General features: G+C 33.8%; 1 protein-coding gene across 1 annotated transcript in view; it reads right to left on the bottom strand.

Moving 5' to 3' along the window:
- Positions 1–10,180, bottom strand: part of LOC106457457 (tyrosine-protein phosphatase 69D-like) — a 276,299-nt gene extending 266,119 nt beyond the window's left edge. Inside the window, exon 1 of the mRNA XM_013916878.2 lies at positions 9,697–10,180. Within this exon, the coding sequence (XP_013772332.2) occupies positions 9,697–9,790 (94 nt within the window). The 5' untranslated portion in view covers positions 9,791–10,180. The remainder of the gene's footprint in view (positions 1–9,696) is intronic.
- Between the last annotated feature and the right edge of the window lie 4,959 nt (positions 10,181–15,139).

Below are 15,139 nucleotides of genomic sequence, written 5' to 3'. Positions count from 1 at the left end.
TAATGTGACGTTCAATCCCAGTATTCGTTGGTAAAAGAGTAGCCCGAGAGTTAGGCGGTGGGTGGTGATGACTAGCTGCCTTCCCTCTAGTCTTACACTGCTAAATTAGGGACGGCTAGCGCAAATAAATTCAAATAAACAAACAATGACCTCTTTGTTTGTTTGTTTGAAGTTAAGCACAAAGCTACTCAATGGGCTATCTGTGTTCTGCCCAACACGGGTATCGAAACCTGGTTTCTAGCGTTGTAAGTCCGCAGACATACCGCTGTGCCACTGGGAAGGGGGGGCACAATGTCCTCTACTATTCCGTTAGCAGGTTTGAAAGATCAAAAATTGTGACATCAGTCTTTAATCATATTTGAACAGAAATGTACACATATCTCACAATCTTTATTCTAATGGTCAAAATTTCCATTTTTCCCCCGTTTTCTACCGCACTGATAGTTTGTGGAATGCTTTAAAATTTGTGATACCCGCAAACCTAGACAGCATTTTGACAAAAATCAAATTTTAAAATTTAAACCCTAAGAAACAAAGGGAAAAAATAATGAGACACGTTTGTGATTACATATAATGATATAAAAAGAAAGATAATCAAAAAACTTCATGATTTAACTGCGTGAGGGCGCTTCATTGAAATAAGTCGTTAATTTTACTTGACGTCATCGGTATATATATATATATATATAGTGGTAAAGAAAAAAGTTGCACTGCGAACAGCAAAAGAAATCACGTGACCTGTGCACTACCATTTTATTTCATCTACCTAAGTGCGTTGGAGAGTGTGAAAAATAAATAAATCCACAGTGAGCGCGAAAAATTTCTAAGTTTTAGTTTAATTTACAAAACGAAAGGAAAGATATAAGTGAGCAAGAGAAAATTTCATAACCATTTCTACATAACTACAGACACGGAAAAAATAACAAATGTAAAATTAGGTTGGAGTGCATGAATAAGCGAGAAGAGTTCACCATTACGAAATGAAATTGTGAGGAAGACGTTAAAGTTTAAGAGGTTTCACCCGTAGAGTATAAAATGTGATTAATATTTACACCACAAATAAAGCATAAAGGTATGCTCAAGATTCTATAGAGTTATCTGCGACCAGATTTTGTTTTTTTAGAAGATTTCTCTTATTTCATCAGACTCCACCTGTCGAGTAAATAATAATTTAATTTGCTAAAATTGATTTACTAGGAAGAGTTAGTGGGTTAACCTTCTAAATGATTTGGTAGAGTACTCGCCAGGTGTGTAACAGATTTCTGGGTCAACTCCGAATTGAAGGAATACGTGTGTCGTAAAAATATAAATTAGCTCGGTAGAAATTATTTCAATTTCAACTTAGTTCACTATAACGTTAGTAAATCAGTGAGATTCGACTATTTCTGTAACATAACTAATCATATACAGGAAGCAGGAGGCCACCCCCTTTTCAACCTGTGCTAGTAAAAATGCATCAAAATTAAGAAAATTTACCTCGGGAAAAACAGGAGGTTCCCGGGCCCTAAGGGAAGTCCTGGACACCAGCTGTAAAGGGTGCACCTGTGCCGTACACCACTTTTCTACCACTTTTAATTTCTCCTACACCTCTGATATACATATAATTCCTGGGATAACAAACATTCTTATAAGTACTCTCGTATAATACATTAATAATTTTTACTAATTAACCAATTCAGTAAGACTGGGTCAAGTGTAACAAGAAATGTGTAAACAGCGAACTGTAGGACACTAGTATGTGTTTATTAGTGACACTTTCATCCAGCGTTTCCAGAATCACGCACTAGGAAATTTATCAACTATAAAGTTGATAAGTTTTAACTCAATGAATATAAGCACTTTTGTCATGGTCAACGTTTATACTAGGAATGAACGAACTGATGAAACCCGTAGCTTTGTTTGTTTGTTTTGAATTACGCGCAAAGCTACACGAGGGCTATCGGCACTAGTCGTCTCTAATTTAGCAGCTAGTCATTACCACCCACCGCCAACTCTTGGACTACTCTTTTACCAACGAATAGTGGGATTGACCGTAACATTATAACACCCCCACAGCTGAAAGGGCGAGCATGTTTGGTGGGACGGGGAATCGAACCCGCGACCCTCAGATTGCGAGTCGAGGGCCCTAACCACCTGGCCATGTACCAGGTACTAGCTTTGTACCAGGATTAGGCTTAAAAAATTAATACACATATACATACACAGATTGATACGTGCATGTTCACGGAGAAAATAATGTTTTCAAAATTGATACAGATTTGTTCGAACAGATAAAACCGCAATTTTGATATCATTAAAATATTTCCATTTGAAGTTTTCATTAAAATTAAATACGCACACAGTGAACTTGGTGAGCCTGCAGTTCAAGCTTTAAACGGTCGATTTTTTGACAAAGTAAAAAGGTCTGATATAGACGCTTGCTGTTGCGTTCTCTGTATAGAACAACCGAGATTGGTTTTCAGGGCAATAAGCCACGTACGTTCTATTCTCATTAAATATATGTATCTCACATGAGTTTCACAAGCTTTGTAAACATAAACTGTCCATATAACGAGACGAGAATCCCAGTATTTAACTTGTTTTCTGAAAACTCGTGGCGCGTTCAATAAACTTTCAATTTCAGTAAGCACGAAGATTGGCCAATAATCCCAGGACAATCTTAAAGGATTTAATTGATCTTCCAAACTTCAAAGTCAGTTTAGTTTAAAAAAAAACCTCCAAAGCTCTGGTCTCCTATAATACAATAGGCTGGACATATTACACAGTATTCTCTGAAGGGGCTATGATAAGCGATTAACAACCTTTTCGAACCATACAGTCAAATATAGAAAAGGAATTAAAATCGATATTTCTAACTACTAGATGTCGCTTTAAAGATAAGTTTCCTTCATGAGATTTTAATCATAAGTGATGTAATTTCACAAGATGTTTACAAAATTTGAATTGGAGCTCGTTCTATGTTTTAGCTTTTAAACTCCTGTTGTTTAGAATTTTTTGCGCGAAGCTACCAAATGTTATATGCATATAGCCGACCATAATTTTGAACTGATGTACTATGGAGAAGGCAGCTACCCAACAGCACACATCGCCAATTATTTGGCTACTTTCTTCTGGCCGAATAGTGGGAGTTGACCGTCACTCTTATAGCGCTTCCCACGTTCTCAAATGCGGAGTGTATTTTTGCGGCAACAAGCCATGCATCATGAACCCTCGGATTAACGATTAGTCCACATCTACTTTGCCCAGTTTCAGAAGAATGGGCAATTTTACCCATTACTTATTAAATATTTAACCATCGAATATATATATATATATATATTCATATTTATCAGCCTACGAATGGGTAGTAAAACTACTTGTACAGACTACACAGAGTAACTGAGAAATTTCGCTAAATATCAGCTTGTTTAAATCTACAATTTAATGGCGTTAATAACTTGTTTTTACTTAAGCACAAACTACTCAATGGGCTATCTGTGCTCTGCCCACCATGGGTATCGAAACCCGGTTTTTAGCGTTGTAAGTCCGTAGACATGCCGCTGTGCTACTGGGGGTCCTGTGAAGAATTATGATATTTCAATGGGCTATCTGTGCTTTGCCCACCACGGGTATCTAAACCCGGTTTTTAGCGTCGTAAGTCCGTAGACATGCCGCTGTGCTACTGGGGGTCCTGTGAAGAATTATGAATATCATAGTTTCTTTGCTTCTCTACTAATAGTTATTTTTCATTTCTGGTCTTAATTAGATATAAGTTCACGTATGTTATGTTGTTCTCTTGTGATAGCCCCCCAGTAGCACAGCGGTATGTCTGCGGACTTACAACGCTAGAATCCGGGTTTCGATACCTGTAGTGGGCAAAGCACAGATAGCCCATTGTGTAGCTTTGTGCTTAACTTAAAACAAACAAACTCTTGTGAGAGTATACTATACAGCATACTATATCATAGTTTTAATTTATTCGCCACTGCTGTACGACCGTACATACAACTGAACACATTACTGTATAGTTTTAATTTATTCCCCACTGCTGTACTACCGTACATACAGCTGAACACATTTCGCTTCCTTTTTCACTCACTGCACGTACTTATAAGTTGATTTAACTTACACATTCACTTATACTCTGTGTAAATTGAAAACCTCGTTATTTAACCAGATCTAGTCTTAACAAAACATGTGATTTTCATTGTTTTTTCAAAGCTATGTACATGATGGAAGCCTTTTTGAATTTTCATAGTGTGTATGGATATGGATATATATTTAAAAGAAACGTTGGCCTGATTCAGAAAGAGGAATTATCCTATTCATTTGTTGTCGTTCTCCGAAGTTTAGTAAGTTGTACGTATACCAATTGGACAATGGAGCCAGCTGCTGCATAACCTTCGAGAACGCGAAACTGCTACTTTTCAACGTTGAACCACGTGAAGGACACTCTTGACGTCGACAAGAAAGTAGTTCCTCTTTTTATGATAATTAGGTAAATTAATCATGAAAATACTCTTACGGTAGAGTGGCATACTCGTTATTTCTTTTTAATGTTAAGTCCTCAAACTGCACAGAAAAGTATAATATTGGAGCTGCAGGGGGGCAGTGTCGTGTGAGTCCTTTCGTGGCTTAGTTGTTAGCCTGCTGGGTTGTCAGTCTGAGGGTCTATGGTTCGTATCCCGCTGCGATCTGCACTTTAGGACCGTAGGTGTGTTATAAGATTAACATTAAAATCCCACTATTCAATCAAGACATCCCAAGAGTTGTCGGTAGGTGCTATTCACTAGTTGCCTCCCTTATGCGCTATCAGCTCAAAACTAGAGAAGGTTAACGCAGATAGTCCTTGTGTAGAATTGTGCGAATGTCCTAAACATAAACAGTTATCTGCTGGTTTGCTCAGTCTTGCAGCAATCACCAGCAGTACACGCACAAATAAATTTTGCCTATTGGCGTCCATCTCTTCTCCAGGTACACGTTCATAATTTCGCAGAGAAAGGCTAAAGGGAAGGCAGCTAGTCAACCCTAGCGCTACTCTTATACCAACAAATAGTGGGATTGATCGTTACGTTATAACGCTTTCACGGCTGAAAGGACGAGCATGTTCAAAAACAAGAATTCGACCCCACGCCTAACAGATTGCAAGTCGAGTGCTCCAACCACTAGCCCACGCCAGGTCCTTGGAATATTTACCAAATACAAATGAATTCCGCTGTCACTTAATATCGTCATTTCCGTATTGTAAGTCTTTGGTTAAGTGGTAGTTGCGGTTATTAATTTAATATCTTATTCACGTTTATTATACGTTTGAGTCTCATTATTTCTTAGGAAACATTTAAAAATCGTTGAAATAAAAACAGTAATTTTTAAAGCATACGTATATTCATCGATATACATTGGCCCTGAATTCTATCATATCTTTGACGCTCATTTTTACCCAACCCTTTGTGTTTAATAATACTTATGAACTATTTCAGATAATACATTCTTTAATGGAACAAATTAAGCTGGCGTAACGTGTTAAGTTGAATGAGTACTGCTATTCTATAACTTAAACTGATCAATGTTTTTTAACAACAAAGACGTAGAAATTACGATCTCTAACTGAAACCTCAGGAAAACAATGGGGAGGTAAGCAAACATTCTGAGTCTAATAACCTAACTCGAAATGTCCTTTACATCGTACGTGACCAACTTATGGAAACATAATACTTTCTGCGGTAACAATACAGCAAAACTAGTATTGTGAGTTGTCCTTTTGAAGAATATAGACTAGGTCAGCAAATTAAACAAGTCACTCATTACTTTTGGTAAATCTCATTCATATTGAAAGAAAGCCACACTTAAACGTCTCTATTAGTATCAAACAATAAATGCTGTTCTGTACGGTTGCCATTTTGATTATGCTTATCGGTGTCGCAGCCTACATAATACGACAAAACATAGAATGTGTTGCGTCTAATGATCATTAGAGAATATCACAAGCTCTTATAATTTCGAACCGAGAAGATTTTTTTAATCAGCATGTAAAGTATGTATACATAGTACAAACGCAAATGTTCTGGGCGTGGCCAAGTTTTTAATGTCCTGGACTATGAATCTGGGATCCAAAATTATAATAATAATGATAATAATTGCGACTTGCACTTTGTTGTTTTGTTGTTGTGTGTGTGTATATATATATATATATATATATATAGATAGAGATAGAGAGAGATAGGTGTATCAATCAAATCCCACTGTTAGATCAAACAAGTGTACTCCAACAGTTGACGGTGAGCGCTGTTTTCCCTCTAGTCTGTCAGTTCAAAATTAGGGACGGCTATACTCAGATAGCTCTTGGATAGTTTTACTCGGATATCCGAAAACAAACAAACAAAATAAACTTTCTGATGTTTTAAACATGACTGTGAGTTAACAAAAATTGAAAATTACAAAAGTCCAGGAAAATTTGTTTAAAATCACTACTAAGCCTCAGGCGCTACAAATTGTGCATATTGTATCTAGCAGCAATCGTGTTATCTAAAGTTTAGATCAGTTCACAATATTTAATTATAAACCACTAAACTAATTAATTAAAAAGTCTTCGATAGGCCAAGGGGGAAGTGTCCATGAAATTTTGGTATCACTAGGTAACCTACTTTTCCAATATGAAGTCAAGGTCTCCTTCAGGGTATCAGCTGCTGTACAGTTGCTAAACGTGACGTTATTGACGAAAACGCAGTGTGCCAAAATCCACAGATTTGTGACTACAAATATATTGTATCACTATTCTACAGTCATCATTTCCTGGCTCTTAATTGATAAGCCCAGTAACAAGACTTATTTTCGATAATCTGTTTATCTTGGCTCGATCAAGTTATGTTTACTCGATACTTAAAAAACAAAAAAATGAATTATGTTGTTTTATATATATCAATTTTTATATTCATCAATTATTTACTTTTTATTTCTAGGGATAATAAGAATAATAGATTGCAATATTATGTTATATATTTGGCATAAACAGGGTAATCAGGAAATTAGGTGGATTTATTTTATGTTATTTATAATAAAAAAACACATTAAAAACAAACAAACAGTGAAACAAAAATGACCAAGACAAGCGCAATAATAAAGCAGTGTGACCTTTGTGACCCCAAAGATATCCCCCAGATTAAAAGAAATTAATTTGATGCGTTATAGAATATGAACAAGAATATAACAAAGCAAAAACATGAAAACATTTTGAATAGTCCAAAATTCACCTCTCATTTCATATTCACAGTACTATATCGTTTTCCTTATTATGCTCACATAAGTTTCTTGACCTCTGATCTTTGTATTTTTTACCTCTGTATTTTATTCCCCTTCACTTTGTATTATTTAGATATCTTAAATGTCATGAAGCACATTATTAAGATGTTTTCTGTTAAAAACTAGTTTCGAACATTCAAACTGTGGACTTGGCGTTAAAGTAAATGATGAAGAAATTCTGTCATCTTATTTTACTTTTTTTTAGAAGTAGATTACATTTGTTTTCAGAAATAATAAAGTTAAAAGTCAAGATATTTGAAAATAATCATAACCTACATGAAATTGTCTTATAATTACAGTGGTCAAATCTGCTAAGTAATCATATCATAATCATCTTTAAATTAGTGTATGCAATTTTTTTTATATACGTAACAGAATTATTTTCGGACAAAATGTAAGTGGTCATTATTTCGTTTCTGTTGACCACATTGACTTAAAATTGGTGTAATATAATTAATTTTTTCTGCGTTTTTGAATGAGACACTACTTGAATAATACCAGTCTTCCTTTCGCTAAATCCGTTTCGTTAATCATACAAGAACTATCGTAGTCGAGGTTTTAGTTTCGTTATAGAAAGAAAACGTGGTGTTTTTGATTATCAACAGCTGTTTCTATATTAGCTAAATTTATAAGAATAGAGCATCCATCTTTCTTGCAACACTATTGGTTATTTTTTGTCGTTTTTTATTATTGTTTTTAGACAGCTAAATCTCGAACCGACCTGGTGCGTTCAAACCAGTTGAGCATTATTTTGTTTTGCGTGCGTGATTATTGTTAGCAAGTTCTGGCTAACAGAAACTACTGAATTTACCTGCTTGTCTGCGGTGGCTACACCCAGAGGAAAAGTTCAAAGACCTTGCACCTGGGTTACTTTTGGCAACAAGCCACTAGCAACACAAACTAACCCCCATTATTATTCGTTACTGCATAGCAAGAGTTGTTGAGGAATTGAGTCGCAATAAACACTGCTCATATAGAGTTAGTCCAACCTTGTGTGACTTCACTCTTTTAATACACCCTCTGCTTAAATACCCATAGCTGTTGTTTTTAGCATGTAGATAGTTTTGTGTTAGCACCATAGGTGGCGAGCGTAAAATGTCCCTCTTTATCCAAAACCTTAGTTTTGAACTCACAAAAGTCTTGCAGGTCTTTATTGGATGGCTATTTCTTTCGTATCCAGCCAATCACAACTAAGTCTAGCATATTCTCACTAATTGACAGATTTAGTTTAAAATAAAACCATCTAACAGTGACTTAAATATTCATAAGTACCGAATGATTACCATATCAGCAAAACTGAGAAGAAAAAACCAGTTTCGGAAAGTAAATGCTCTTGTTAGTATACGTTCCTTCTCATTACCAGAAGGTAAAACGTCAGTATTTTGGACGAAAACGTAAGTATTTACTCGTATCTGCAAAATAAAGTTTTTAATCTCTGTAAGTTTCTCTTAAAAACCCATATTAAGAAACCAAAAATGTAGTTTGGCGTAGAAATATTTTACGTACTTTAGACAAACCGAATTGGCGGAATAATACGTTCAAGGAAAGCCCATGTAAACTTGTTTAGAAATAACAGCAAACTGGTTTTGTACTGAAATCATGAAAAGTCATTTGAAGTAGCAAAAACAAAGTTATTTATCACAACCTTCTTTTAGGTTTACCAAATCTCCAAATTTGATAAATAACTTTGTTAGAGGTTATGGGTTTGAATCATTTGTGGGATTAGTATATGGAGATTTGCTAAACCTAAAAGAAGGTTGTGATAAATAACTTTGTTAGAGGTTATGGGTTTGAATCATTTGTGGGATTAGTAACCTTCTTTTAGGTTTAGCAAATCTCCATATTCTAATCCCACAAATGATTCTAACCCATAACCTCTACGTCAGATAACGTCAATAATTCGTTCCAATTGATAATTATGTTCATATCGACTGTGATATATTTCCCGGAAAAGTGTGTTTTCCGGGAATTATATAATCTTACATGGTGAAATGAGTAATCCACAGATAATGACCATCACGTATCTTTATAAACGCCCTTCTAGTATAGTTTAGTGATATGGATGAATAAATGTGTTTGAAGAAATCGTAACAGACATTACCATTTCAAAATCTATGCCTAACCTACAATATGATAAACAAATCATGCACACATTTATTTTCACTCTTTTAGCAGTACCTGAGTATTTGTAAGCCGTGTTTTATACATAATAATGCATGTAAAATCAGCGTAAATTATTGTAGCATATAAAACTTAATGTTATTATTAAAAAGTACTTACACAACAATATCAACTGTAATTGCATATTGTTGCCCAAGAAACGTAATATACTTGTAGATAAGAACCTTATGATTTATTCTTGGAGTTGCACAGCCTCCATATAAAGAACTATGCAAAATGAATCAAATACGAACTCACCGCTTGCTGATATAAAACACGCTAGACTTATAAGAAATTGTGGCAGTCCCGAGATCATCTTCTTAGTCTCTACTTGCACTATAACCCTCACCATGACTGCACTCACACTATACTCTGTCTCTAACTCGTATCAAGTCCTAGATTTCCGGTCTGGCTTACCCTGCTGGGCCAACTCACTCAAACGCTGTAACTGTTTACTCTAGCCTAGACACTCTGCGAAGCGAAATTTCTCGTAATATTTTTTTCAAAACTATATTTGTAGTTTACTATGATACTTTTTAAGTAAACTACTGTATTCAGTTGAAACTTCTTTCGTTTCTATAGCTCAAAGCTGCGATCAAGGATTGCATGGACGTTTCGTACCATAATCTCATTGACACCGAGTCAGGCATCAATAGACGAATTACTGTCAGCATACAGCCTTGGTTTGGTCGGTTATCCCCTTGTATCAATTCGCCACCTAGTGGAGAAACGTAACAATAATAAGGCTTCGAGGATATCGATCAACAACATTGGTGGCGTCATCTACTGTCGGATATCTACATTATAGTAAGTGCGGACAAATTATTACATCAAAAGTTTTGAGTTCAACACGTCTTTGATGATACTGAACTATCAACAGCGAAACACTATGTTTTCTAAACCTATTAACTATTTACACTTATTTACAATTCTATATATCATTGTATTTGTATAAAAAAGTAAATGTGAATTGAGTATAGGAATATAAAATAAATTCACCTTCGGTATTAAATGCCCCCACCCCCCAACGGCACAGCGGCATGACTGCTGACTTACACTGCTAGAAACCGGGTTTGGATACCCGAGGTGGGCAGAGCACAGATAACCCCTTGTGTAGCTTTGTGCCTAATAACAAACAACAATCGTTATTAAATTACATTTAAGATATGCTACGTATCAATTACTAATTAGCAATACAATCAATGACTTAAACAGAAGAGAGCTGAAACAAAGCAAATACGTTTCTATAAAATAGGACGTATATAAATGTATTTACAAAATCAAAAATACCGTTAAAATGTTTCAGCATGGATATCTTATCTCCACATCAACTGGTTCCAAAAAAAAAAGTATTTTTATAAACAGACGATCAAAACTGATAAAAACTATGAACAAAGTTTAATAGATAATTGTATTAAACATGGAATTAAAGAGACGAGCTTTATATTGTTTCATTTAGCGCAAAGCCACTCATTCGGATACCTGGGTTCTGTCCACGGTATGGATTCGAACCTCTGATTTTAGCGTTATTAGTCTGTAAACTTGCCCCTGACTTACCGGAGGACAAGAACGATTTGAATTATTTTTTTTTCCTAAAGTTAAATTTACAGTAAAATACGAAAACACATTTATTTTCTTGTGATTAAAACGTAAAGCTGCACAGATAGATTATTTTACTGTTTTCTTAATACAAAGGTACACAGTGGGATACCTCTGTTATGCCAACCATGGGTATCAAAACCATAATTTTAGCATTACAAACCCCTCATCTTTATGGCTGAGCCGCAGGGAGGAGGAGGCAGAAGGATAAATACGGAATAATACTGAATTAAATTAAATACACTTAGAAAGTTTGATTGGGAGAAACTTTCTAAGTAAACATTGTTTATGAAATTTCAATATACATAGAGATGTTATGTAAAAACGTTATCGGCTCTTGACATTCGGTTGTTTTTTTTTTTGGTTCACTTAGAGATATTTCGCAAAATTTGAAAGGAAACATTCAGATATGCATATTCTGGTAGAGCATGACATTTTAAACAATAACCCAAATATGATTCTACATTATAATCAGACTAATAATAACTTAAATCAAACTGTTTATGACTAGCTTAATACAGCGAGAAAAATGGATCCCATAGAATTTTAACTGTATATACCTTGTTTGTTGTACACCACTGCTGATGAGTCTTTCTGCGCAATACCAGAGCTGACTAGTCTACAATATACACAGTCTTAATTATAAATGTTATAACTTAGCCAGCCTAATGAGCTCCGTCGTATTTAACGAATTGAATCGCATAGTTGACAGCGGCATACACGAAACAAGGTATACAATTGAAATGCTATTTGATATTCTCCTTGCGGGAAAGCTGTATTAGGTTAGTTATGTATAGTTAAAGTTTTTATCAACGTTATTTCGATGTAAAACCACACGTGTTATTGCTTAACATAAACCTATTATATTACAAGTATTATATAAAGCGTCATTAAAAAAGTCTTGTCATGAATATTCTGGCAAACGTCTACAGAATAATTTACAGATGGGTATTCTGTAAAGTTTATACATAGTTTATAACTATTGAGATAGTCTCTGTAGACCTGATAAGCAATAGATAAATTCTAAAGTTTCTAATAAAAATTTGTAGTGCAGATTTTATGTATTAGCTTAAGGAGAGATGAACTGTAGATATTCTGTAGTAACTAAAAATTGATGTGCAACTACACAATATAACTTGATTGTTAAACGCTCTATTAGAACAATGTCCATAAAGTATTAAGTGCTCAGTAAAAATTGATGTGCAACTACATAATATAACTTGATTGTTAATCGCTCTATTAGAACAATGTCCATAAAGTATTAAGTACTCAGTAAAAATTGATGTGCAACTACATAATATAACTTGATTGTTAAACGCTCTATTAGAACAACGTCCATAAAGTATTAAGTACTCAATAAAAATTGATGTGCAACTACATAATATAACTTGATTGTTAATCGCTCTATTAGAACAATGTCCATAAAGTATTAAGTACTCAGTAAAAATTGATGTGCAACTACATAATATAACTTGATTGTTAAACGCTCTATTAGAACAATGTGCATAAAGTATTAAGTACTCAATAAAAATTGATGTGCAACTACACAATATAACTTGATTGTTAAACGCTCTATTAGAACGATGTCCCTAAAGTATTAAGTACTCAATAAATATTGATGTGCAACTACATAATATAACTTGATTGTTAATCGCTCTATTAGAACAATGTCCATAAAGTATTAAGTACTCAGTAAAAATTGATGTGCAACTACACAATATAACTTGATTGTTAATCGCTCTATTAGAACAATGTCCATAAAGTATTAAGTACTCAGTAAAAATTGATGTGCAACTACATAATATAACTTGATTGTTAATCGCTCTATTAGAACAATGTCCATAAAGTATTAAGTACTCAGTAAATAATGATGTGCAATCAACGTTTAACAATCAACGTTCTAAAATATGGATTTTATCAAAATGTTTATTCTAGAAATAATACAAGTATATTTGGCTTGTAAAATATCATGTTATACTAATAGCATTATCAGAAGGATTTGTTATGTTATTAGATTCTCTAAGTTCTTACAAATAAAACTGTTATAAAATTATTTTTAAATTAAAAGAGGAGAATATATATATTTTTTTTGCAAAAAGAGTCATAACTTATACAAACATGGTTTTGTTAATTCTAGGAATCCGGCTAACTCCTAAGTCGTTTATAATTTATACAACAAAAATCCATTGCTAGCCTCCGTTGGCTCAGCGTATAACGCTCAAAATCGGGTTTCGATACTCGTGGTGGGCGCAACACAGATAACCAGATTTATTGCAAAAACAATGAAAAGAAAGGAAAAGTCTACTTTTAAGAATATTTTACAGTATTTAATAGATGAATGACTAATACGTTGTTGTAGATGCACTTTTTACGATATTAACGCTTGAGCGTGAAACAGTTATAATTTGTTAAAAAATCAGCATGATTTCATCATCAACTTAACGCGATTGACGCCTTATACAAAATCACGCTGAACTCAAACCAGTGAAGTAAATGAATCTGAACGACTTGAGTGAAAATTCAAAGATAATACTTTGTTACTAATATACTACAAAAATAAAATTTGTCTAATTATAGTTCGTGACCTGAAACATTAAACTCATAGCAACTGTCTGTGTGGTGTTTGTTTGTTTGTTTTTAATTATGCACAAAGCTACACAAGGGCTATCTGTGCTCTGCCCACCACGAGTAACTGTATGGTGTAGATGAAATGATCACCATTAACTAAAACTAAACAAAATCAGTTAAAATCAAATACTTTTAATTCCGAAAAGTGTAACTTAAGTTCCTAAATGAATTTTATTTCCTAAATGAACTTAGTTTAGAAGTTTGTTTGTTTTTCCTTCAAGGAGATTACTAAAACTAAGAAACATATTTAAGCATTCAGCTCGTTAACTTAACTTAATCTAGTTTGTTTCTCTCCAGAGATTTCCATGTAAATTTTATTCTAATCTCACCAGAGATTGGTATGGAAACTTGAGTTGAATTTAGTTAGTTTCTCCCAAGAGCTTTTTAATGAAACTTGAGTTTAATCTAGTTTGTTTCTCTCCAGAGATTTCCATGTAAATTTTATTCTAATCTCACCAGAGATTGGTATGGAAACTTGAGTTGAATTTAGTTAGTTTCTCCCAAGAGTTTTTTAATGAAACTTGAGTTTAATCTAGTTTGTTTTTCCCGAGACGGTTATAAGGAAACTCTAGTTTAATCTAGTTTGTTTTCCCCAGAGATTTGAAGGAATCTCGAGTTTAATGTAAGTTGTTTCTTCACAGAAGTTCCTATGGAAATTTGACTTTAATCTACTCTTTTTCTCTCTCGATGTGTCTTTGAAAACGATTACAATAATCTAGCGATCAACATTTTAATAATTTAAACATCCATTCTACTTAGGCTTATTTATTTGAAAGTAATAGTTTTTTCCTAAGTGTAGGTAAGTTAAAATTAATTGCTTAAAATAAATGCAACTGTATTATATATCTTAGAAATCCAGACTTCGTTTCATAAAGATCACCAAAGTAAAAGTTACATAAGTACAGCATCTCTGTGAATTAAGGACTTAAAGAAAGAAAATGCTGTAATAAATTATTAATCGTTTGATCGAATAAATAAATAAAAAAGCGAGAAACTTCAATTTTGTGCTTTTCACATTAGTTCTACTAGTCTAAGTTATCACTGTTCTATCTTATAATGATGAGCGAGGTAGTTCAACAAGTCCAAATAAACTGATGCTGCGGGCAATAAACAACTGCATTGTTCAATTTCAATCCTAAACGATTCTTTTATTTTTACGTATTTCATAACATTAACAATGTTCAATTGATCTAATCTGAACAAAAAAGGCAGTTTACGTATTTCATAACATTAACAATGTTCAATTGATCTAATCTGAACAAAAAAGGCAGTTTACGTATTTCGTAACATTAACAATGTTCAATTGATCTAATCTGACAAAAAAGGCAGTTTACGTATTTCATAACATTAACAATGTTCAATTGATCTAATCTGAACAAAAAAAGGCAGTTTACGTATTTTATAACATTAACAATGTTCAATTGATCTAATCTGAACAAAAAAAAGCAGTTTAAAAAACAACAGATTTGTTCTT

Source organism: Limulus polyphemus, unplaced genomic scaffold (genome assembly GCF_000517525.1).
Source record: "Limulus polyphemus unplaced genomic scaffold, Limulus_polyphemus-2.1.2 Scaffold334, whole genome shotgun sequence".
Taxonomy (NCBI): Eukaryota; Metazoa; Arthropoda; class Merostomata; order Xiphosura; family Limulidae; genus Limulus; species Limulus polyphemus.
The sequence above is the reverse complement of the archived record's forward strand: the minus strand, read 5'-3'. Positions and strand labels throughout refer to the sequence as shown.